Source organism: Phodopus roborovskii, unplaced genomic scaffold (assembly GCF_943737965.1).
Source record: "Phodopus roborovskii unplaced genomic scaffold, PHOROB, whole genome shotgun sequence".
Taxonomy (NCBI): Eukaryota; Metazoa; Chordata; class Mammalia; order Rodentia; family Cricetidae; genus Phodopus; species Phodopus roborovskii.
In genome coordinates this window covers 45,086,931-45,114,182 of record NW_026126407.1, presented here as the reverse complement: position 1 = coordinate 45,114,182, position 27,252 = coordinate 45,086,931, and the positions used below count along the sequence as shown (strand labels likewise).

The following is a 27,252-nucleotide window of genomic DNA, read 5'->3' as shown; positions in this document are numbered from 1 at the left end:
AGGTTCCACAGGCCAAAGCCTTATCAGTTAAGTACGTGTCGGCACTTTCTCCTATTTAGTATTAAGGAATGGAATCTTAAGTATGAAAGATGTCTTGTGTAGTATGTCAAAATGTTGAGCAATATAATTTCAGTCTAAATACAGAGATGAAAGAAGAGCAGATGATTTCCCTTTTGCTGTAATTCACTTTGGGATGCATGTCATGAAGAGCACTATACAAAAGCAATTTTCATTGATTGACTGACTGATTGAGGAAAAGGGTGAATGTTCTTTTAGCTTATGTTCCTACTGAAGTATGATTCTTATAGCTCCTGACAGCTCTTTACAATTTCTAGTTAAATGGTATGTTATAAAGCAAGCAAACAAACAAATAAATGAAATAAAAAAGAAGAGGGGACAAGGAAGAAAGTTTTAATTTGAATTTCTCTGCATTTCTGACTTGAGTCAAATAGCTAGCTAGACTAGGTCTGGTAAGAGTCACTCCAACTCTCCTATGCATTGTATTTGGACATGATTATGATTGCAATTATCTCATCAAGACGATAACTGCCCAACCCATTCAGTGACAGAGGCAGTCCACAGGTACTTCTCTTCTTTGGCACAAGGTGCTCTTTCTAGAACATCCAAGGAGGTTTTGATGCACAGAAGATTCCACATCAGTGCCCTTATCATTACAAAAAGAATTTGTCATGTCTCTAAAATGGCCTCTCAATTCTGTTAACACTCACCTAATTTGGGCATAGTTTTTGTCTTTTTCATATATCTGAATGGATGCTGATCTCCTGGTTATGAATGCAAATATTAAACATGTCTAGTAATGAAACAAAAAATAATATATAAACGTTATCTCCAAATTCCTCCAGCACATCACTCTTACCCACCACTAATCAGTGGTGATTAGCAATCCAACCACTGCTACAGCTGATCATCTCCTTTTAAGTTTCTAGTTCATTCTCCTAGTGACATAAAAATACTGGGGAAAATCTTCTTCCCTAATTTATGCAAACTGTGTTTTTCCTCAGATGTTAAGTTGAAAGAATATTAGTGAGCTCTTCACATGGAATAAATTTAAATCCCTGCAAAGTTACATCTGTTCACAAACTGTGGAAGATCTATAGTCCCATGACAGGCCATAATAAATGCACTTTCAGGTGAGAGGCACTTAAAATGTCTTTCTCAGGTTGTAGCACACAGGCAAGGTCTGTGAAGGTGTGGGGAAACCCTTCACTCTAAGGTTAGCTTTTCTGCAGAAGCTTGAGATCACATTTGCTGTTTGGAATTGGCACTCTCCACACAATTATGCTTCTAGCCAAATATGTTCAGGGTGGGAGGAAGACAGTTCAAACCAGTAAATAATTGCAGTATCATTGCATCAGTTTAGTTTAAAGAGCTGACAAGCCTTCTCTAAACTCCATGCACAATTAGTCATTAGGGTCTAGTTTTTCAGCACTGTTAAGCAATTTGTAACCCATTCCTCTTAATAGGGTTAGACATTACTTAACGACACAGATGCCTTGAAAACTGAAACCTCAAGTTATGAAGCAGCAACCTTGTTCATTACCTTCTGTGATAGGCAAATCATCTATAAAAACAGCATTTAATGGGCAACCAATGAGTAATCAATGGCTCACTTTTCATCTGAGTGTGAAAATGAGAATAATCTAATACAAGTCCCTCTGGTAAGAGTCTGAATCTTCTTTCTGCCACTCTTCAGGGCTGATTTATAAGGTCTTGGAAAGCTGATGTAAACAGATGATCAATGGGCCCATCCCTGCTCATAATAACCCCCAACTGGCCCACTCCCTCTTTTCCAGGTCCATCCCTTCAGGCTATTAGCTCTGTCCAGCTAATTCTTCCCACTACTCTTGCCTGCTGCTTTTACTCTGGCCATCCGTTCAGTCCAGCAGACTCAGAAGTAATTTTATACGCAGCAGAGAGCGGGTGGAATTGATTTTTCACTCAGTGCTCAGTTCCCATCTGAATAATTATCAATTTTACTGCCTCATAAAGGGAAGAGTCAAAATTTCAAATCAATTCAAAAGAGCTTTTGAGACGACAGAAACTGTGCATAAGAATAGAGGTCAAAGTTGTCAGTGACCTAAGGAGATGATGTCAGATATTACTATACCCAATAGTTGACATCAGAGGCACTCAAGATGATATAACCTAGTGCTAATGCAAATCATATTTATGCTGACTACCAGAGACCAGTCATTAATATTTAAAATGTTATCTGAAAGCTTACATCCCAAATAAATAGAATGTATTCCACTGCTTAATAAAGATATATCACTACTTAGTCATATGCTATAAAGTAAAGGATTACCAAGTGTTATTAACACACAGAAATGATTTAAAACAACAAATGCATGGTGTTTCTGAGTAAAGATACACTGGCTGATCTCCTGCTGTCTTATTACTAGCCTGTACACTATTGATTTTTACTAAAATTTTCGACCAACTTAGAAATGACTGCACAAAGCTGATGGGACAAACTGTGATGACAACTGACTGCTAATAGGAACGACTTGGCGGTAGGTAGCCTTGTCCTTTGTCATGGTAGGCAGCGCCGGATTTCTACTGTATCCATGGATATTTGTTATCTTAAATGATAACATGCTGTAAGTCAATGGTCCTCAGCCTTCTCCATGCAAAGCACACAGGGCTGCAGTGTACTCCCTCTGTACCAGCAGTGACTTGAAGGGGAAGTGGCTGAGAAGTGCATCCTAATCATAACAGAATGTGTACTTTGAAATACCTTGAGAAGCAGTGGCATGTGTTTTAATGATATGGGGCTTTGGTGTTAAACAAACTTTGGTTCAAAATCCAATTCTATTACTTTCTAGACAATCTTAAGACACCCAGAATATTGATCTGTAAACTGGGGATGATGACAGCCACATGTCTAGGCTGTTGTGTAATCTAAATAAGACTTTTTAATAGTTCCTTCTGTGTCAGTCCCTATGACTACTATGTTAACAGAGTTGTCATGTAACCGTAATTGTATTTTTTACAAATTTTACTTATTCTTGCATTTTTCACACAATAAATGAAACAGACCATTCAGATCCTTAAACACTCCACATCTCTAGCCTCACCCACTATTGGTACAGGTTGGAGTATGCTACAGCCTTCGTGTTATCTGCAAGGAGAAGGCTGAGACTCACTGGCTTAGAGCATGCCATAACTGAAGATAACAGATACTCATGGGTGAGCTAGAAATCACACTGACCAGATCCTCAATGAATTCTCTTCATTCTTTTACATTATCAACTAGTTGAATAGTTTCAGGATCACAGCAAATAGTTATAGGTCGGCCTGTAGTAATTAGCCCTTTGCTACTTAAAATATGAATGAATTACATTTAGGTTATCCATTCCTGGAATGCAACTAGTTAACTGAAATGTCACCACCACAAATAAGACTTTCATAATTTCATTCTGATCCTAGTAAAGCCATTACAGTCAGGAAGAAAACTTCTTCCATGGGCTTCCCATTCTATTTTCACCATGTTCATGTGCAGGGAGGGATACAGTCTACTGACTCAGATGACATTGTTCATTAATGACAATACACTCAGTTGAGGTATTTACTTTTTAAAAAATCAGACTATTATGGACATAACCTGAGCAAAATAAAATTGAAAACAGCATACATATTTCCTAAATTTTGTGGAAGTACAAGCATCAATCATAGTGATAGTATATCTGTAAAATGGCTTTATTTTCTTTGGAATAAATCTGGCATGTATCTTCATTTCTTATGCATGTCGTATCTCAGATTGGACTTAGCTTGTGTTAGACAGTTACAAAACACAACTGGGTGCTGGAGGAATGGCTCAGCTGTTATGAGCACTGGCTATTCTTCCACAGGTTCTGAGTTCAATTCCCAGCACCCACATAGTAGCTCAAAACCATTTACAATGGGATCTAATTCCCTCTTCTGGCATGCAGGTGTACACGCAGAAAGGATACTCATATACATAAAAGACATGAATAAATAAATCTTAAAAAACAAAAACCTGAAAACAAACTGCTGCCAGGTGGTGATAACTTACACCTTTAATCCCAGCAATTGGGAGCCAGAAACAGGTGGATATCTGTGAGTTCAAGCCAGCCTGGTCTACAGAGCAATCAGGATAGGCTCCAAAACTACAAAGAAACCCTGTGTTGAAAACAAAATAAACCCCAAACAAACAAACAAAACTGAAAACACAGAATTATCACATATTAACCGAATGTTTGGGAACACTGCCTAATGTCTGAACTGTGTGACTCCTAATCTTACACAAGAACAACTAATTACACTTTCATGAATGGATAGCTCTTGGCAAGTTGTCTGCAAGGCACAGGAGCTAGCACATACGTGCTCTAGCAGCCATGTCCTCATGCATAGTTCAGCAGTGCTGGCCAAGGGTCCACGGAGGAGTTCTGCTCCACTGTTCTTAGGTCTCAGAACTATCGCTTCTGAATTCTGCAGTGAACTGAACAGCACTGGGATTTTTATGGGTGGGTAACCCTAAAGCCAGTGTACTCTCTATTGTCAGAGAAAAGTATCAAGGAGAATCATTGCTAAACATCTTGACAAGCATTTATGTAAGTACAGGGGCCAGAATGGCTTCTGGGAAACATGTTTAGCCAAGTTACCTGCTGCAGCACATCTGGGTTTTGTTGCATAAAGTGTAATAGCCTCTGGCCAGCCTGCATAGACTCTCTGCATCGAAGCGGCTTCTTGCCCTCCTTTGCTATGTGCTTGAAGAGGTAGGTAACCATGTAGTCTAAACTGGTACAGCAGCTGGAGGAGACGACTGTATCTGTACAAACAATAAGTAATAATTCATTCCCATTACTCAACTGTTTGTCCATTTAATTATTGTCTCCATTAAAAAGTTAGGACTTCAAGGCACTTCAGTGAAACTCTAAATCCTTGAGAGAAGGGGTTTGGCTTCTTTCTCTCTTTAAGTCCTATATCTATTATAGGCATAGAGAAACACTAGCAAGAAAATGATTCCTGGTCTGAACTGGACAGAATTTCCCATTTGGGATTTGAACAACCTCTGTTCAATTTGGTTATTAAGCCATCTACTTAGTGAAAAGTACTTCAGGGGAAATGGCTCCAAAGAGGAAATAGGTGCAAACCCTGCTCTGTTGTCAAAGAGTTCATGGCTTTCCACAGAGATCACTGAAGTATAAAACGATACATGAAAGAGTCACACTGTCACATACTGCTGCTGATTTGTGTGTGTGTGTGTGCGTGCGCGCGTGTGTGCATGCACGCACAAGTACAGAGGCCAGAGGTTGATATCCAATGTCTTACTCAATTACATGCTAACTCATTTTTGGGGGCAACAACTTCTTACTGAACCCGAAACTTACTGTTTTGGTTAGCAAATGCCAGGGATCTTCCATATCCACCTTCCCAAAGCTGGGATTACAGAAATGTATACCATGTTTGTTTTCTTAAAGGGTGCTGGGAGCCGCACTCAGCAAGTTCTTCACCAACTGAGCTATTCCCCCCAGCCCTAACTGCTGCATCTTAAGTGAAAGATTGAAAGATTTTAGTTTGCAGAGCAAGGATGTAGGAAAGGGGCAGAAGAATAATTCTTGTAAGTGGAATATAGAAAATCATAAAGAATGGACATTGACATGGGAGGAAAAGACAGACATTTATGAGAATAAGAAAGGTTACTGTGGTGATGGGGCTAGTGGTTATATGCTAGACTGATCTTGTTAAATAGGGCTAGTTACTGAATCATCAAACCTTTGTGGAATAACTGAAGGCTCTAAATGTACAGCCAAGAGAAAGCCAGAGTATGAAAAAAGTTTCTCACAGGTCTTGGCCCACAACAAGGAAATAGGCCCCCAATCCTGGAACAAATGATTCCAGATGAACAGCCCTGTTTGGGTCACTCCTGGCCAATGGACAGTATGGGGACTTTCCAAGTCATTCTATGGTTTATCCTTTGAATAAGAACAGGTCATACCTGGGTGATCTCTCAAACATGAGCTCATACTTTATAATCAATCATCTTGTGCCCATGCATGTATGCTGGGCACAAAGAGCCTAAGCCCTTTGAGGGGTGTGCAGCTTTCCCCGAGATTGCTGTCACCCCAGTGCACTCATTCAATAAACACCTCTTGCTTATTGCATCTCCTGTTTTGGTGTTTGTCTCAAAGGGCTCTCCCATCGGCCCATCAGGACCCTGGAATTAGGGTCTAACAAGATCATGTTTTAATGATGACCAAAGTAAGGTAGATGAAGGGCATGTCTTGAGATAACGTGGAAGGGTTGTTTCTGTGAGATGCAAGGAGGAAGTTTTTTGGCAGAAAACAGGAGTTAACATGGAGGGAGCCCTGGATTGTGGAGCTGTATGGTTTCTAATCCCACCTTTTCCTGTTATGCCAAATTCATGAGACCCCAAAAAGACCACCAAGGAGCAGACTCACCGATGCAAACACATAAGGTTTATTGCTCTACCCAACCATGGCAGGTTCCTCGTCTAGTTAGGTGACACAGCAGCCACCAGAGGAAGTGCCCCCACCCCCCCCCCCGCCACTGTTGGGGTATTTGAAGGCAAAAACTATAGGGTTACATCATCAGGTGGGGAGAGGTATGGGTCAGTTCTTGATTGGCTGACATTTGAGAACAATTAGGGGAATACATTTTCCAGAGTCATATTTTGGCATGGCAACTGGTCTGTCAACACTTTTGATTGGCTGGCTACAGATGGGAACATTGTGTGGTTTCTGTGGTTTTGTCCATCTCTTTGCAGGTGGTCTTTTATTCATAGATGCCAATAGTTCTCAGGAACTAAGTATCTTGGAGGCTTAAGAGGAGGATTTGGTCTCTCCTGGAGTTTCTTTGTGGCCACGCATAGTTTCCAGGAGCTAAGCCTCCTGGAGACTAAGGGGAGGGTTGGGTCTGTCCTGGAGTTCTTTTGTGACATGATGGGAGATGTCATTCTGTATATGTTTCTTATACTCGTTAATGAATAAAGCACTGTTGGCCAATAGGAAAGGAAGATAGGAGGGACTAGGAGACAAGGAGGAAAGAGGAAGAGTAAGGGGGAGTCAAGATGGAGAATCTGGAGAGACTAGAAACGCCAGCCGCCTCTTGCTGGTAAGACCACGTGGAAATACATAGAAATGGGTTAATAATTAACACAGAGCTAGCCGATAAGAAACAAGTAACCGGGCCAACAGCATAATATCAAATACAGAGTCTCTGTGTATTATTTGGGGCTGGCGCGGCGGCGGGACAAGAGTGGCGGTGGGAGGAAAAAACCTTACTCGGTACAGTGACATGTGCTGAGTCAGAGGCCTACATGTCTTTTCTGCAGCCTGTTATGGCTGCTAAAGCTGGGGGCTGGGTGAGGGTCTAGTCCCTTCATTCCCATTGTACTGTTACCTTGGAAGCGCTATTTTACTCCCCTCATCATCTGTAAAATACTCTGTACAGTTGAATGAGCAAAAGGACTTCACCAGTAAATAGCTGACATGTACAGAAGGCTTACTACATGTTAATGACAGTGTTAAATGTTTTATATCGATTATTGCTTTTAATCTTTATCAGCCTTGTAATAATTATTCTCATTTTATAGGTGAGGCTTAGAATTTAAGTGACTTGTCCAAGGGCACTGTAAGATCAGGGTGGACAGTAAATTAGGAGTTGGACCATGAATGTGTACTGCCAATAACTATATTAAAACCAAGTACTAAGCAAATATATACACAGGCAGCAAATGTTTTAAAAAAAAAATGGGGGTGGTGCTGACTTTGTGGCACAGTACTTCTATAGTACATGAGGCCCTGGAGTTTGATCCTTGGCACCCACAAAACAAAACAAAACAAACCAACAACCCCATGATTGAAACTCAAACTGCAGTTACTACTGGGCTGCCACTCACAGTAAACTGGAGGATGCATTTTGGAGGATAAGATTGCATGCAAGAATGTATGGGGAATCATGAAAGAAAGTTAACAAAGTAAGTTGAGTTCCTACATGACAGCATCCCAAAATGGGTGGAGATATTCATATTTAATTTGAAAGTCAACAGAGATGTCCCCCCCCCATCCCTCCCCAAAGTTTCTCTGTGTAGCTTTGAATCAGGCTGGCCTTTAACTCACAGAGATCCACCTGCTTCTGCCTCCCAAGTGCTGGGATTAAAGGTGTGCCACCACTGTCTGGCTGAAAGTAATTGTTATACAACCATTTATGCAACTGCTTACAATTTCCTTTGTACACTACAATTATCAACTCTGTAGGTTCTTATTTTTTTTCTTTTCTTTTGAGACAGTGTCTTACATGTCCCAGGCTATCTTCTGACTTGCTAGGTAGCCAAGAATGATCTTGAACTTCTGTTGCTCCTGAATGTACCTTCTTAGTTCGGGTGCTGCGATTGATAGACCTAAGCCATCATGCATCCCAGGTAAGAACTCTTACAGAATCCTCATCTAACTTCTAACAAATACTGAGCATATCAGGTATTGTTTGCATTTTTAAAACGAGAAAAGGCTGTGGGTGCCACTCTGTGGAACAGTACGTGTCTAGCATGCTTAAGGCCCTGGAGTGAGGGGAAGCAGAAAGGGAGCAAGGAGGGGGCTAAAATCTAGAAATTCCCTAGTTTATCACATTTCAGTGATTTAGAATCATAATAAGGTTAGTATGATACTACCCATATTTTTTGGTTAATGATGTCACGTTGACACAACAATCCCTGGCTATTTTTGACTAAGAGAAACAAAAATTGCAAATAAGGTAGCCTCAGAAAATAAACAGATGGCGAGGCCAGGTAGCACATGCCTGTAATTCCTGTTCTTGGGAGGTGGAGGCAAGAGTATCAGCAGTTTGAGTGACTGAGGCTATAAGAAATCTTGTTTCAAAAAAAAAAAAAAAAAGACAAGCAGGGGTGGGGTTGGGGGTTGAGAAGCTGAAAAACAGCTTCTTATTCATATTATGCTTGAGGCATGATTGTCTGGAAGATCAGAGGTGAAATAGTGACTTTAAGAATGGGGAGCTAAGTTAACCTGAGAAGTTATTCAAGAGAAGGTATGGCCCATGCTTAGTAATACTTAGCATTGAAGTAACGCCCCAGCTTGAAAACATCCTGGAAATAGAAAGGAGGAAGTCTGTGGGCTTCTGACACATGGACAGGATGATAGAAGCCCATGCAGGATCCGGCGGAATGAGAGGTTGAAAGAAGGTCTAAAGACAGGTATGGACAGTTGTAAAACACTGGGGTAAGATTTGTTTTTGTTTTTCAAGACCGGGTTTCTCTGTGGAGACTCAGCTGTGCTGGAACTCACTCTGTAGATCAGGCTGGCCAGTGCACTACCAACACTGGCAAGAAATATTCTAAGAAAGGAACATTCCCTGGCATCTCAAAACTATGGGATTTATGTACTAGCTAACTTACTCTTTATCATCCCCACACCCAAGGGTGCTCTGTAGGAAGAAACCCTGTGCTCTGCTAACTTTGGGAGACAGCCCAGGAACAAACATTTACTTCTTGAGCTGTTTTTCTTGCCTTCATTTTTCTAAATTTGAAGCCTTGATCACAAAAGTAAACTGATTTAAGTAGAGAGCAATATGATATCAATCATGCACAAAATTTAAAGTTGTCAAGTAATTTGGTGACCATACTGCCATGCAAGTTGCATTAAAAGAGTCTAATCCACTGAGTCAGCTGTAGAAAAGCCAGGTAAACACTTTAGACTCAAAGGTTGGAGCACACAGCTTTGCAATAAAAGCGAGGGTTTCCATTATGGTTGATTTATGGTTGGGGCTTTGAAAAGGATAAATGTTATTTCCAGGTAGTTTTAAATGTGTAGAATCACAAGGATCATGGGCATTTGGTCAAAACAGGATGGACAGTGCTGAAGACAAGGCATTAGCATTACCTTTTCTTTATCTGCAGAGGAAGCAATCATGTGAGAGTCAAGTAATGACTTCTCAAAGAATGGGCAGATCAAACGAATTTTTAAATTTCATGCTACTTTTTTGTTTTTTGTTTTTTTTGAATACTTTGAAAAGGATTATATCTGTAAGTTAGACAAGTCTGGAACTGTTTTGACACCTATTAAGCACTTTGTCCTCTCTAGCAACTCACTGTTTGGCACTGAGACAGACAAGTGCTCTGGCTCTCCTGCAAGAGGTCTCCACAGGAAGTGCATGCATCGTTAATAGCTCTCCTGCTTACTAAGACCCACCATAGAAAGCTACTCTGAAAAGTTAACTGTGTACAAGAGCTGCACAATAGAGTCAGGAAGATGATAATGGGGCAGAGTTGAAACCTGGCTTCAGCTCAAAACTCATCAGCACAAGGGAAGACGAAGGTCATGGGAAGACATAGTCTTAAAGGCATTTTCCAAGACAAAAGGACCGCGGCGGAGGACTAGCTCTGGACACATATTTCGCTTCCATAGTGTGTAGTGCATACTTGCACTGTGATGCTTCACGAGGATACACAGCACATACAGACTGTGGCCATGTCCCCCCACATGACATTTCCCCCTTTTCATTTCCTAAGCATTTCACAAGCTTTCAAGCCCTTAAACACAAAGCCTATCTACAAAACTAATCCACAGTTGTCTTCTCTCGATAGCACTATTTGTGGTGGGAAAGACTAAAGCACAACCTCTCCAAACTCTAAAGTGTTTCTTCAGTGTTTCACTAGTAATAGTATATCAGTACTGAACATTCCATTCAAAAATGTTAGGAATGGCAACATACATACCTTGACATTTACATTTACATAATTTTATTGATAATAAACAGGTCTGGTCATTTGAATGAACTTTTTGCTTGCCCTCACTTTTCCTAGGCAAGTAATTATGCTCAGCCAAACTCAGCCAGCCAATCCAGCCGTTCCCCATTTAGCACTTGGTGCTATCTGCCCTTTATTCCCGCTTGGACTGTGTTCCCACCACACAGTTTCTCTTGTTGCTGTTTCAGACATTATTATCTCACCTAAATTATTTATTTAGCACTTATGACTTGATATTTTCTTGTATAAGTGTTATTTTACTTATTGTTTACCACTCACCGTTAAACTACAAGCTTCATGCCTTACTTCCTTCAGTACTGTCAAGGTCTAGAATACTTCTTGGTACATAATATTTGTATGAGTGCTAATTATTGAAGAAATGAGTTGAGAATCACTAAAAGCAGCTTTTTGTGAGCCTTGGGCTTGCTCTATACTTGTAAAAGATCTTTGCTTGTGTATCATAGCAAGAGGGAAAAAAAATCCAAGTGGCTACTTCTCAACATTCAATCTTTATTGAAGGCACAGGGTCTAACTCACCTGTCAGTCACCTAAGCTGTGACAATATAAGAGGTTGAAGGCAAAACCATAAATACAAGGATAACCCCATCTACCAGGTACCCAGCTGTCAAAGCTGGAAGGTGTGATGAAAAGAAATTGGAAAGATTCATAGACACCACTTTCTGAGCAATACTGTTCTCTCATCTACATACTGAAAATATTACCAAATTAATTCTTTCAGTAGGTATTTAGCAAGCACTTACTTTATAGGACCTGAGAGTAAAGTAGTGATCAAGACTCTGATCCTTTATTGGCCAAAGGGGTCCATCAGGCAACCTTCCACAAATATTGCTAGGTATTCCTAATGCTACTGGTTACATTCCACAGCTTGATGGTAAGACACTATTACTGAAAACAACACATACATACAGCACAGAACAAAGAGAAATCTAACTGGAAGCTTTGTCCCTATAGGCTAGTGTTCATAGAATCGGAAAGTTTTGTGCATGCTGCCAGAGGAGAAAAGTAATCACCAGTCCTACCCAGTAATGAACCCTTTGAGCTACAATAACAACCTGCTTGCAAGATAGGTCCATCGGTGCAATGTGGTATGAATGTTAGGAGAATATCCAACTACTTTAAAAAACTGGATTTAACGACTGCTCCATGAGATGCAATATATCCTGAAACAGTTAATGAGGAAGAATCTGAGATGGCCATAGGCTTAAGGAAAAACCTACTACCAGTCTGATAATGAACACAGCAATAAAATGACACGTAATGACGCACTTCTATATCTACACATCAGTGCAGTGTTCAATCCTCATCAGAGAAGTTTCTTCTTGCTGTTTATGGTAATTAATACAGGGACCCATAATTGGACAGTGTGTAGAGAGTGAGAGGCTTTGGAGTGCTTAGTCCTAAATGGATGTCATTATCACATAATCCCCTTAAAGCTCAGAGATCTATGTAGAAGGAGGGGTAGATGATTTCTGGGAAAGTGTTTTCCAGATACAGCACAACAGTCACACATATGAACTCATACAGACCATGACAGCAAATACAAGACCTACACAAGCTTAAGGCAGACAAAACCACAGCATGGAGTAGGTGAAATGGGTACAGAGTCCCATGGTTAAACGAGAGCTATTCACAATTGGCAGCTGCTGGGGGAGGGAAATTTGGTTTTCTTCAATGGGGTAATTTTTGGGTATATCAACCATACTCCCATGCAGACCTCATGCTCAGGAGCAGTTGACCAACATAAAACAGATCCTGGTGTGTGTGTGTGTGTGTGTGTGTGTGTGTGTGTGTGTGTGTGTGTGTGTATGCATATATGTGTTTTGATTTTATAACAGGAGAAAGAACATGAAGTTGGGTGGGTAGGTAGAGATGGGAGGATCTGGGGAAGACTTAGGGGATGTGAAAGAATATGATTAAAATATAATGTATGAAGTTCTTAAAGGATAAAGAAAATATAAAGAATAAAACACTAACTCCTGTCCCTCAGAAGCCTAGGAAATGAGGACAAATAGGGCTCCTAGAACACTTTGCCCACTTTTGGTATAAAAGATGTTCATGAGAATGAAATGAGTGTACACAAAAGCCCCCATGAGAGAGAAGTAGGAGAAAATGAGAGGGAGGAGAGGAAGGCATGTGCGACCAGGAGGATTGAGCCTGGTTAGGAATGGAAAATAGGAAAGAGAGAGAGAGACAGAGACAGAGAGAGAGAACATAAAAGAGGGAGCCAATATTGGTTTGAAGATAAAGTTGAACACAAAGAAAGGTCGAGGGAACTACAAGACTGCTCCCAACTAACAATCTCAGCTTCCATGGAAAGGCTATCATAAATGCCCTTCCCGGAGAGTGAGATCAACAACTAACATCTCCATGGAGTCCTCAACTAATGCCTGTTGAAAACAGGAGCAAACACCCATACATAAACACTGAGCCGAACTAGAACCCAGAAGCAGATGGAGAGGACAAGACCATGCGGTAGAAGTACATAGAGACAGCTTACCTGAACAAGGAGGAGCTAAGGGCCACTAGACTGATAGCTGGGAAGCCAACAGGGGACTGACTCGGACCCCCCTGAATATGGGTCTCAGCCAGAAGGTCTGAGCAGTCTAAGAGACCTCAGACAGTGGAGCCAGGATGTATCCCTGGTGCACAAAAGGACTTTGCAAACATATCCCCCATGGAGGGATAACTGCCTTATTCTAGAGATAGGAGAGAAGCCCTAGTCCCTACTTCACAGGACCTGTCAGATCTACATGACCCCAACTGGATGGCATTCCCCTACATATGGTATTGTGGTGGGGGGTTGGGAGGGGAGGGTGTTTAGAGTGCATGGGAGAGGGCGGAGAGGGCAAAAGGGAGGGAAGGAGGGAGGGAGAGGGAACTGGGATCGACATGTAAAATAATAAATTAAAAAAAAAAAAAAAAAAAAAAAAAAACGCTTTGACTCCAAAATTTAAGTTGAAGAACAAGTTACTGGGGAAAAGTATTTCTATTTTTGTTTCCACAGAAAATGAAAAGATGTGGATTCCTTCCAGACTAATGTGGTTTGATCACACCAGACCGCCTGAAACAGAGTACAAGCTGATCCTACATTCCAAACAGCTGGACAAAACAGCCCTACAGACTACAGCTAGGATATCTGAATCTTCTTCGAATCCCCCAAGACAGCGCCCCTTACCAGCAGGAAGTAGTTTGGAAGGAACAACGCCCAAATTCCCAAATATTGTGTATAAATGTTTGTTTTCATTTAATTGGACTTTGTTATATAAAATTAAATAAAAAAAAAGAGTATGGAAAAAAAAAAAAACACAAAAGCCCCCATGACAGAATCAGTCACATGGCATGTGTCCATTGTTACTGTGTACACAGCAATAATGGGACTTGAAGTTTAGCACCCTTTATAATACTATTTTGTCAAGACTCTTGAGAGCCTTGCTGAAATGCAGATCATAGGCCTGACTAATATTACACACTAACATCTGCTTGCAACTGATTCAAAACCCGTTGTGTTACTATGATGTAAGATAACAGGATGTCAAGCTAAACTGTAATAACAAAAGACAAGACTTCTGCTTCTCCCTACGAAGGACTAACTGCTATGAGGATTTCCCCTCCTGCCATAAACAACCAGAAACAGGACAAAATATATGAAACAGTTTTCAATTACTGCACAACAACAAGTACAGGGCTATTAAACCAGAGGAGAGGGAAATGAACGAGGTAATACCTACAATTGCTGTAGCATACTGCCCAAAGCAGTCTAGACTGCAGGACAGGAAGGGCAACCCAAATACAGCCAGGTGGTCTTACCAAGTTAAAAGTAACAGACTGAAATATGGTGACCGAGGCAGCTACAACTGTGTATAAGGTGCCAGAGTATGGGGGATTATGGAGGCAGTTTGAGATCTGTAAGGGAGTTTCTCTCCTGTCTTCCTTGCAAACATGAGAAGAAACTTACTAGAGTTGCAAAGCTAGAGGCCAAAAGATTCCTAGTTATCACAAAGGCCTGCAATAGTTCCTGAAGCAGCTTATAACACACCAGTAGCACTGCAGAGTCCCCAAAGCCCATGCCCTAGTATAATATGAGTAGCAATGCAGTGTCCCCAAAGTGCCATCTATGCCCTAGTATAACACATAAGCAGCACTGTAGTCCCCAAAGCACTATGCCTTAGTACATAACACATGAGTAGTACCAGAGTGTCCCCAAAGCACATGCCCTAGTACAGGACTCAACTACTCCAATATGAATGCTGTCACTCCAGCTGAAATGAATGAAATTAACCCCAAAGTCACTCAACTAAAAGAATGAAATCTGGGGCTGGCGAGATGGCTCAGTGGTTAAGAGCACTGACTGCTATTCCAGAGGTCCTGGGTTCAATTCCCAACACCCACATGGCAGCTCACAACTGTCTATAACTCTAGTTCCTGACACCCTTACACAGGCATACACATGCAGGCAAAGCACCAACGTACATAAAAATAAATGTTTAAAAAGGAACAAAATCCAAAATTTTAATCAACTACACAAAATAAAATTCCCAATATCTGATATCCAATAAAAAGTCAAGGTGACCATAAAATATCAGATCCATAAAAAGAAAAATATATTAGTAGGAAAACATAGAAATTACTTTACAAGACAAACACCTAAACTTACAAAACTTATAAGTAGTATCAAAGTTAAGAGAAAGCATGAGCTTGATGAGAAAGTGAAAGATATAAATAAAAAAGACCAAAGCTTAATGTAATGGTACAATGTGAAGTACTAGATATTCGGGAGGCTGAGGCAGGGGGATTGCTGGGGCCCAAGTGCTCATGGTCAGTGCAGGCAACAAAGGGATATCCTATTGGGTACACTTGCATGTACATACATAATGTGTACACACACACACACACACACACGTAAAGAAATGGGATTTCTAGAGAATAAAACTATAGTATCTGAATAAAAAGTACAACATTGATAGATTAAATATTGAAGAAAAAAATTTGTGAGCTTGACAAAACACCATAAAAATGACTAAAGCACAATAGAAATGACTACAGTACAAGTGAGCTGCAGGCTTTCAAGAGCTCAGAGCACCTGTGCAATGGGAGTGCAGGGCTGTAAACAGACAGACTGTTGCTTGTTTAAAGTATGCAGTGGGTGGGGCTTGAGGATGTATGCCTTTAATTCCAGTGCTAGGGACTCAGAAACAGACAGATCTCTGTGGCTCAAGCCAGCCAGAGCTATACAGTGAGATTGTCTTGAAAGCCAAAACAAACAAAAAAAGTAAAGTTTGGTGACAGAGACAACGGGCCACAAACCAGGGAGTATAGATGCCTGCCTGTATCTCACAAGACATGAATTCTTGCTGACATCTTGATTTTAATTCAGACTCCGGCCAGACATGTAAGGTGTAAAACTGTAAGGGGATACATTATATTTTAAGGTATCAAGTTTCTGATAGTTATAGCAGAAATAAGAAATGTGTATGTTCTAGAAATAATCAATTTTAAGTATAAAGCATTTTTATAACACACACACAAAAAAAAAGAATGCTGAGGTGGTGAGATGGCTCAGTGCTGCCAAGCTTGATGACCTGAGTTTACTCTCTGGCACCTCCACAGTCAAAGGAGAGAACTGATCTCTGAACACCATCCTCTGATCCTCACATGAACACTATGGCACATGCACCTCACCCCCAAATAAATACATGTAATAAGAAAACTCAAGATATTATCAGACAGAACTTTCAGAGAAAAGAATATTACCACAGATCATGAGGGTCACTTTGTGATAATTAAAAGGTAAACTCATCAAAGGAATACTGTAATTTCAAATACCCATGCATCTGACAGAAGCCTTGAAGTATTTACTACACACACTGATAGGATTGAGCAGAGACCAGGACAAAGCTGTAACCATAGCCAGACTGTAGTGGTTTTCTATTGCCAGTTCACAGAATAAGTAGGTAAAAGAAATCATACAACCAGCATGGAAGAAGAGTGACTATTGGAACACCATCAATCAATTAGATCTGACACTTTAGAAATGCTCTTCACTGCAATGGAACATAAGTTCATTACAATTACTTGTGTAAAGTTCATGAGAGTTTAGACCATAAAACAGTCTTAATGAATTTAAAATGCTAAGGAAAAAAATCATTGAATTTCTAAGTGTGGTGGCGCACCCCTTTAATCATAGTCTTGAAGGCAGAGGCAGGTAGATCTCTGAAGCCAATGTAGTCTATAGAGTGAGTTCCAGGACAGACAGGGCTACACAGAGAAATCCTGCCTCTAACACCAAAAACAAACAAACTACACAGAAGGAAGCACCAAAAACAAACAAACTACACAGAAGGAAGAACATGTGCAAGTAATTGAAAACTAAGCAACATGATTTAAAGGTACCACCACTGCTCAAATGACAATCAGGGGACAACATGTGGCTGTACTGTCTACATTCCAGGTGCTCATGCTTACACCCACAGATCTGAACTGTTCTTTGGTTAAAGAAGCTTCTTTTTGCCCTGGGAAGTGGTTAATGCAGAGGCTCAAAACTGATCAACATGATATCTATATCCAGTTCTCAATTCTTAAGACACAGGGACCAGCTCAGAAAAGCGGACAAGAAGAATTAAGAGCTAGAGGATATGGAGGAGTGCTGTGAAATGCTGTCTCCTGGATATGACATAGACAATGAACTCATGAACTCACAGTAGCTGTGGCTACTTGCGCAAGATCAAGCCAGTCACAACTCAAGCAAAGGCTGGGCTGAGACTCAAGAGTCCCATCTAGCCAATGATCTACTACAGTTGATGGCTGCTGGGGGAGACAGTGGTTACTCTTTTGGGGTGTCCACTGATACTTTCCAAGCTCCAATAGATGGTCCTCATCCATGAGCGTGCGGACATGCTCTGACTGGGCTTAGCGGGTTACTCAAGAGAGTAAGAAAAAGAAGATAGGAAGTTGGGAAGGGGATATGTTGGGTGGGGTGGATACAGAAATATACTGTATGCACATGCTATGAGATCCTCAAAGAATAAGTAAAACATGATTAAAATATTTTTAATTGCTGGGTGGTGGTGGTTTACTCAGTAATGCCAGTACTCAGGAGGTAGAGACAGGCAGATCTCTCTGAGTTTGAGGCCAGCCTGGTCTACAGAATGAGTTCTAAGACAACCAAATCTACACAGAAAAACCCTGTCTTGAAAAAGTATTTTTAAAATTGAATAACAAAAAATAATCAGAAAACATTTGATCTGTGAGACACGTTCATAGTAGTACTGATGTAGTGTATGTATTACAAATGAAGACCTGAAGGTCTAAAATCAATGAGCTATATGTTCATCTGAAAACAAGACTAGAAAAGAGAAAGCAAGTGAACCAAAGAAAACTACTCAGTAAAATAGAAATCAGAAAATGGAAAAATCATCAAAATGAAAACTTTGCAAATAAAACTGGTAACTATAGCCAGAATGATGATGAGAAAAAAGAAGAGAGGGCACAATTTCCATCAGCATCAGGGCATCACTGTAGAGACTATAGACAGACAGATGATACATAAACACTGGGTAGCAGGTGGATATTATACATGAACCAATGGGCAGATTATTATAGACAGATGATACACCGGAGAACAGTAGATACTATGAGCAATCTTATGCAATGATGTAAAAGGAACTTTAGATAAGATGGACAAAAACACAAGCAACCAAATATCCTGATGATATAAGAGATAACTGGAACAGCTATTGAAGAAATTTGTTTGTGGTTGAAAACTGCCCAAAGGAAAATCTAAGTGAGACAGTTGAACTGGAGAATTCTATTCAACATTAAACAATCTCTGTCCAAGTCTATGCAAAACTGAGACAGCAGAGGAGGAAACTTCATCTCATATAATGAAGGCATAAGACTAACACTCACACATGTCAGGGTTATGAAAACAGAACAGTATATAAGAACTATAGAATATATTAATATAAGAATATACCAATATCTGATATAAATGAAAAAATCTGTATCAAAATTCTATTACCTGAATCCAAGAATGCATTGTTGGTTTAACCTCTGAGCATGATCATTAACATTAATGCAGTACATTAGCATTAAAACCCCCTCTATGTTCTTACTAGTATTACTCTAGTTAGGACTCCATGACCAAAAGCAACTCGGGGAGGAAAGCGTTTATGTTAGCTTACAAATCTCAGGTTACACTCCATCACTGAAGGAAGTCAGAGCAGGAACTAAAGTAGAGACCACGGAAGAGATGCTGATTACTGGCTTGCTCTCCAGTTCTCATTCAGCTATCTTTCTTATACCGATGGGGGATGCCATGTAGAGAATGGGAGGACAGGATGTGCCAGGCATTCTCTGGTAAGATAAGGCCATGTAGAAATACACAGATTAGTAGTTATGGGTTAATAATTAAGAAAGAGGTAGCCAATAAGAAGCCCTAGCCATTGGCCCACAGTTTTATAAGTGATATAGCGCCTGCGTGTTTATTTGGGCCTGAGAAGGGTGGTGGGACCTGGTGGGACAAGAAAAATCAAGCAACATTATACCTTCCAGGACCACCTGCCCAGAGGTGATATCTCCACATTGGCTAAGCCCTCCCATACCAATCTTTAATTAACAAAGTGTCCCTCAGGCTTGCTTACAGACCATTCTGATGAAAGCATTTTCTCAGCTGTGGCTCTATTTTCTCAGATGACCCTAGCTTATGTCACACTGATAGGAAACTAACCAGCATCAGTTTATAGGAAAAATATTTGATAAGGTTAATTTAATGCTATTCATTATAATAATATCAGAAAATTACACTTAAAGCCTCATAATTATTGGTGTAAGAAGGACCTGGAACCTTTCTGCATTGCTGGAGCACAATGTTGTAATCTGTTGGGAAATTGTTCACATTCTTAGGATAAAAAGCATCTAATGAGAAACCTAACATTACATGAATGTTATTAGACTCAGTGCTTTTTCCCATCCTGGAGATGACAGAATGGTATATGGTATGATCCCTTCTATTCATTATTGTTTTTTTTTCCTAACCCCAACCTAACCCAGCACTGTTTTACAGGTCCTAGATAGTATATAAAGTGTAAAAGATGAATTAAAGCTTTAGTTGCTGATATATCTATGTAGAAAAATTTAAGAAATCTAAAATATTATGCTAATTTATAGCACAATTAGTAAGTTTGGAAACATCAATACCTAAAAAAATACATTATTTCTATTAGGTAGCAAAGAAAGATAGAAAATTTAAGAATAACATTTAAGGACTGGAGTGATGGCTCAGTGGTTAAGAACACTGACTGCTCTTCCAGAGGAACTGAGTTTGATTCCCAGAACTCATATATCGAAGATCTGACACCCTCATACAGACATACATACAGGCAAAACACCAATACCAAAACCAAAACAAAACCATTTAAGTGGCACAAACCTAAAATATGTGGTTATTATCAAGCAAAATAAACAAAAGACTCAGGTTTAAAGCTATAATTAAGGAAGATATTAGTGAGAAGAAGAACGAAGGAATTTTTCAGAAGTGGTCTTGAATATAGCTAATATGCCTGCTATCTCCAAAAGGAGCTGCAGGGTTCAATGCAGTCCTAAGCAAAATGTTCCTAGTCTTTTGTTTGGGGGTGGGGAGGGAAACACAAGCAACTGACAGGTTAATTCTAAAATTTCTATGAAAAGACAAAGAATTCATGTTATAATAATTTTTAAGATAAAAATATTAAAAGGACTGTACTACAGCATGTAAAACCTAGTATGAAATTAGGATATATAGTTAGTAAAAGGTAAGCAAAAGATAAAATGTTTATAACAATCAAATATTTATGTTTTAAAAAGAATTTGTGCTTGATCCCTATAACACAAGTAAAAGTTAAATGTGTCATATATTTAAACACGAGAGCCAAACTGATGATACTCTTAGAAGAAAATGGGAAATCTTTATAGCTTCAGGCTAAAGTATTGGATTTCCTTAAAACAGAAACTTTTCCTTTTCAGACGATATTGATAGGAAAACACAGACATGGCATGGACTGAAATTATCTGTAAAACATCTGATTAAGAATTTGTTTCCAAGTCTGGCAGTGGTGGCGCACACCTTTTAATCCCAGCACTTGGAGGTAGAGGCAGGTGGATCTCTGTGAATTCAAAGCCAGCCTGGTCTACAGAGCTAGTTCCAGGACAGTCAAGGCTATACACAGAAACCCTGTTTTGAAAACATAGATGATTCTCAAAGGTATTATGTTAAACAAAAGAAACAAGATACAAATGATTTCCTATTTTAAGAGTCCACATAAAAATCTAGAAAGACAGTAGTTTCCTTGGAGTAGCATTAAGGTATAGATTTGATGGGGACATAATGGAGTTAGTGATGCAAATATTTTATACACTGTTGTGATTCTTTACTGTATGTACCTGTTAGAACTTTTTGGACTGTGATAGTATTTGAATTGATCTCAAAACTGATAAAAAATTACCAAAATATTAAGTGTATTTTCCTTTTTGCAAGTAATAGCTTGTAAAATAACCTTTTGGCTGGGTTGATAACATTTCTTTTCCTTCATCCAACAAGAAACTCAGTGACACATACATGAGGAGAATGAAGTCAAGATTTTCCCATGGAGAACAAGGTTTTCTATGATCCTTACCAAGAGTGGTGAGTCCCTCTGAGAGAGATGTGAGTACATACAGGAGCACAGGAGGCTCCAAGTTGGTGATGAAGCTCATGTGATCCTGGGTGAGACATTCCAGGAGTGGATAATAAGACTGGCTCAGTTTCCGATATTGCTACACAAAGAGATAGAGTAAATGTCAAGCTACATGGATATGGCATGTCAGTCTGCAATATTTGTACAAGGCCCATTTAACTAAATTAGTATTTGGTAAATGATTTATTATTTATCATATTCGAAAGACAAGAGACAAGTGTACGAGAAAGTACCTGGGAAATGTCAAATACAACATAAACCAGTATCAAGGTATAACACTCATGGCAAATATAACCTAGCGCAGTATAGCATCTAGTGAGACCACATCTCCATAAGTGTGATTATTCAAGATGTGGTTTTCTAACCCCTATTTCAGACTCATTCAATAAAAATCTTTGAAATGTAGGTTTGAAAAAGCATTTTTTCCCCATATATAATAAATACAGTCTTAGGTACCTTCAGGTTTGAGAATTATTGACAGTTTGCCTGAGTGAAACCAGTTTTCTTGGTGGACTACAACTGCAGTGAAAAGTCCTCTCAATGAGGCTGCTGAGCATAGTAACTGATGATTCCAGTTTCTACTGTGTAATTGCTGTCATACAGGTACCATGTTCAGTGAGCATTTCACTCCTTACAGGAAGCATCACACCTTGGCTTGAGGTGTGCTGCACACTAGTCCACTGTAAGGTCTAGGAACACTTCTCACACAAGCTCTTCAGATCATTTATGAAACTTCTCGGGGCAGATGGGAGAGTATCAATTGACCCAATGCTGAATTTGGTTATTTTAACAAGTACTTACTGAGAACACAACAAGCACACAACAGCTTCTATATTAACTGGCAAAAATGTTTTAAAGAAAAACTGCTGATGAGAAAAGCCAGGGTAGTGTAGAAATTTCGCATTTCCTGAAAGTATCCCAGACATTTCTGAAAGGTTTCAAAGTTTAAAGATCACTGATGTATATCATCACAGAAGCTAAATGTCATAGCAGAAAAGAGGCAAAAAAAAAAAAAAAAAAAAAAAATAAAAATAAAAAAAAATCACATCTTCAAAGCACTTATCAGATTACTCAATGTTCAATTTAACACTGTCTGCCATACCAAAATTTTAATACAAAGGAAGGCCAAACAGCAAGAAGCTAAAGGGTAGAATGAAAGGAAGGGAAAATTCTGCATTTGATCCTGTATTTCCTTTTTTTAATCATGAATATAGCTGAAAGCAAGTCACTGACATTACTATGTCTATTTTCATATGAAGAGGCTGGAGCATTTTGGATGACCAAGTGGTTAGAAGTGACAGCTGTGACATTTTAGCCTGTGTGTTGAATTATGTAAATAACCACTACAGCTGTCCAGGTCTGATAAGTCTGAAGCAAGCATGCTGTCTTGAAACATAAAATGTGGCGGTGTTTGGATTCCCCAGGTTTCGCTGTAACAATTACAGGCTATGGTGTTGGTATTTCACATTTCACATGAAGACCCCACAGCACAGGAGTGCTTACCAGCAAGTCACTGTGGGACACTGACAGCAGCATTTTCACAAAGGCCTGGAGTACATTGTCAAAATGGTTGTCCCCATACAACTTGAAGACGCCAAAGCTGACATAATTTCCACATAAGGCAGATTTGAGGGCTGAATAGCAGATGGAAATGCCCTTGAGTTTCAGTGGATAAATCTGATCTTTTGAGAGACTCCCAAGAGACAGGATCTGATTTCCTGTTATAGAGTAAAAGCAGAAAGTGATAAGGAGATGTAATTCAAAGCACTTGTTGAGACACATTGATATATATCTTCACTTTGCAGATAATGTTAACTTTTCTCCAGTATATTCCCCAAATTGAATCACCCATTGCACAATAAATAAATAAATACATACATACATACATACATACATACATACAAACAAGAACGTTTACTTGGGAAGAATGAATAGCCCCGGGGGGGGTGTGGAGGGGGGAGGGAAGGGGTGGTGGTAATCAAAAGTACTATGAGAGGTAAGTGTTTTTATTTGGATGTGATTACAATGGTATATAAGTAGACATGAAGAAAACCATGAGACACACATACTCTTCAGAGTAGTTTATGTACTTTAATGTAAATGAACTGTTAGCCCTTAAATAAACATTTTAATAAGAAAAAAATGTATGGTAAGGAGTGAGATGCCTCAGTGGCTAAGGACACCTGTTGCCAAGCCTGATGGCCTGAAATTCATCACTGCATGGTGGAGGGAGACTGGACTGCTATAGTTGTCCTCTGACTTCCACACATGCTCTGTGGCTCCTGTGTACACATGAATATAAATACATAGAATTGCACAATAAATATATAAATGTTAAAAAAGAAAAATAAAAGAAACTGAGTTAACAAAACATAAAAAAATGAGCTAGGAAAAAATAACCAGTTAAAGCAAATCCCAGCACAACCTGAGGAGTTAGAGCAGTTGAAAGCTCCTGGGAGAGGCAGTGTCACTTTCTTCAGTGTGAGACTCCTGGTAGGTTGACCACATGCCAGTACAGGTCATGTTCCCAAGAGTGCCTGGGCAACACAAACTGTATTCTATAAGGAAGAAGAAATCTCAACTTGAGTGGGAAGAGATGGGAAGACAGTAATGGGGTTGAAGGGGTGAATATGTTCAAAATCTATCATATGAAATTCTCCAAGAATTATTAAAAATATTACTATAGTTGTTGTTGGGCTACCTAGACTATAGTCTGTAAGCCATTCTAACAAACACCCTTTTGTTGTTTTTTTTTTTTAATTAATTTTTGGTTTTTCTTTTTTTCCAAATTTTTTAATTATTTTCTTTTACATTTCAATCCCAGTTCCCCCTCCCTCTTCCTCCTGCTTGCCCCACTTCCCCCCCCCCCCTCACCTACTCCTCGGAGAGGGCAAAGCTTCCCCTAGGAGGTCTGCTAAGTCTGTCCCATCATCTCCTTGAGGCAGGACCAAGGCACCACCCAGGCTTGCAAACACCCCCCCCCCCATCTAGGCTGAACAATGTATCTCTCCATATAGAATGGGCTCCACTAAGTCAGTTTGTGCATTTGTTAGATCTTGGATCCACTGCCAGTGGCCTCATATACTGTCTTAGTCACACCACTGTCACCTATACTAAGGGAGTCTAGTTCGATCTTATGCAGATTCCCATCTGTCAGACCTGAGTCAGTGATCTCTCACTAGTTCAGGTCAGCTGATTCTGTGGTTTCTCCATTATGGTCTTGATTCCTTTGTTCATATTATCGCTCCTCGCTCACTATCGCTCTCGCTCACTTCAATTGTATTTCAGGAGCCTGGCCCAATGGTTAGATCTCTGCATCTGCTTCCATCTGTTTCTGGAAGAGGATTCTAGCTTTTCAGATGTTGTGGATTGTAGGCTGGGTATCTTTTTCTTTATGTCTGGTATCCACTTATGAGTGAGTACATACTATATTTGTCTTTCTGGGTCTGAGTTACCTCACTCAGGGCGTTTTTTTTTTTTTTTTTTTTTTTCCCTTCCTAGTTCTGTCCATTTGCCTATGAATTTTAGGATGTCATTGTGTCTTACCACTGAGTAGTACTCCACTGTGTAAATGTACGACATTTTCTTTATCCATTTTTCGGATGAGGGGCATCTATTACAAATAATGCTGCTATGAATATAGTTGAGCAAATGTCCTTGTGATGTGACTGTGCCCCGTTTGGGTTTATGCCCAACAGTGGCATTGCTGGGTCTTGAGGTAGACTGTTTCCACAGAGGCTGTACAGGTGTGCACTTCCACCGGTGTTGCCCTTTCCCACATTCAGTGTTTTTCATCTTAGCCATTCTGATTAGTGTACGATGGCGTCTCAGAGTTGTCTTGGTTTGCATTTCCCCAATTACTAAGGATGTTGAGCATTTCCTTTCTGCCATCTGAGATTTCTCTATTGAGAATTCTGTTTAGATCTGTACTCCATTTTCCAACTGGATTATTTGGTAGTTTGGTGTCTAGTGTCTTGAGTTCTTTGTATATTTTGGAAATCAGTCCTTTGTCAGATATGGGGTTGGTGAAGATCTTTTCCCATTCTGTAGGAGCCATTTTGTCTTGCTGACTGTATTTTTTTTGCTTTACAAAAGCTTCTCAGTGTCAGGAGGTCCCATTTATCAATTGTTGCTCTCTATGTCTGTGCTACTGGTGTTCTATTTAGGAAGTGGTCTCCTGTGCTTATGCATTCAAAGGTATTTCCCATTTTCTCTTCTATGAGGTTCAGTGTTAATAGGTTTATATTGAGTGCATGGTGAATAAATCCCCTTTTAATTTATATTTTTCTATCAGTTCTGTTGCTTATTTTTATTTATTTATTTTTTGAGACAGGGTCTATGTCCTGAAACTTACTATATAGACCAGGCTGGCCTGAAACTCAGAGATCCACCTGCTTATGCTACCTTTGTTCTGGGAGTAAAGTCTGCATCACCTTGTTCAGTCTGTTGAGACAGGGTCTCTCTGTATAGCAATGGCTGTTTGGAACTTGGTATGTTGGAATGTAAACTAGGTTGGCCCTGAACTCAGAGAGATCCATCTGTCTCTGCATTCCAAAGTATGTGCCACCATGCCCCACAGTTTTGTTCCTTTAGAGAATCCTGACTAATACATATGCTGGCCACTAAGAAGACAAACAACTGTTCATATAATCACTTTAACATTTCAGCAGTACTTAGCATTTATAATCAACAATTTTTTTTTGTATCTGAAATGTGTTCTGAAAGTGTGTAGCTAAGCAGTATCCAGAAATTCTGTAAACAACAGAAAGCTCTTTCTTAGCTCTTCTTTTTCCTATTCAAAAGAGCACTGCTTGTAAAATTGAAACTAAATTCATTTTCTAAAATTTAGAAGTATACTTTATTCTGTGCCAACTTGGCAAAGAACTAAAGTTCCCAGAATCCATCGCCCTGTATGTTTGTGGGTAGAAGTGGCCCCAAGAGCAATCTGTGAGCTCAAGAAGGTAGAAGAGAAGCAACTGCAAGTTTTTCTCAAAGTAGTGATTAGCAGTGGTGAGAACCATGGTATAGAATACTGCTAGGTTCTAGTTGACAGTTGATCTTTTCTCTTGTTTTTTTTTTTTTTTTTTTTCTTCTTCCCCCCTTTTTTGAGACAGAGTTTCTCTGTATTGCTTTGGAGTCTTTCCTGGAACTAGCACTGTAGACCAGGCTGGCCTCAAACTCAAAGAGATCTGTCTGCCTCTGCCTCCCGAGTGCTGGAATTAAAGGTGTGTGCTACCAATGCCCTGTTTTCTTTTCTGTTTCTGCTAAGGACCTCAAGCCTGCTACTGACTGCTTGGCAGAGGCAACAGTTTTCTAGCCCACACAATCAGTTTCTGCTCACATCTCATCTTTTTAGATCCTGCTTCAGCTTCTTAGTATATAATGTTTAGACTTTCTTGATGGTATGACATATTCACCCATGCCATTATTTCAAGAGGGCTAGTCAGTGGTCTCCCCACTGTCAACCCTTCTGTAAGTGTATAAGGTATAATACCTAAAATTATTTTAAATTTTAATAAATTTTAAATTAACTCATACTAAATTAAAATAAATGTTTAGAATAAAATTATTATTATTATTATTTTATTCTTAAAATTTTAAGTTTTGAAGATGAAAGGGGAAAAAAGAAAGGATTCTATTTTAAGCATATTGTGTTCCTCTTCTTTACCTTCTAATTCTCCTGACTCCAGCTTCTGTATCCAGGGATCACAGGTCTGCAACTCCACATCCAGTTTATGAGATGCTGGTAATCAAAGA

At 39.6% G+C, this 27,252-nt stretch overlaps 1 protein-coding gene across 4 annotated transcripts in view; it reads right to left on the bottom strand.

Moving 5' to 3' along the window:
• Positions 1 to 27,252, bottom strand: part of Ranbp17 (RAN binding protein 17) — a 289,784-nt gene that overhangs the window by 25,990 nt on the left and 236,542 nt on the right. For 3 of the 4 annotated variants that reach the window (XM_051180973.1, XM_051180974.1, XM_051180975.1), the window contains 3 exons: positions 22,999 to 23,213; positions 21,436 to 21,574; positions 4,647 to 4,813 (listed from right to left, as the gene is read on the bottom strand). In XM_051180973.1, the coding sequence (XP_051036930.1) occupies positions 4,647 to 4,813; positions 21,436 to 21,574; positions 22,999 to 23,213 (521 nt within the window). The remainder of the gene's footprint in view (positions 1 to 4,646; positions 4,814 to 21,435; positions 21,575 to 22,998; positions 23,214 to 27,252) is intronic. The other variant, XR_007834268.1, reaches the window with a different exon arrangement.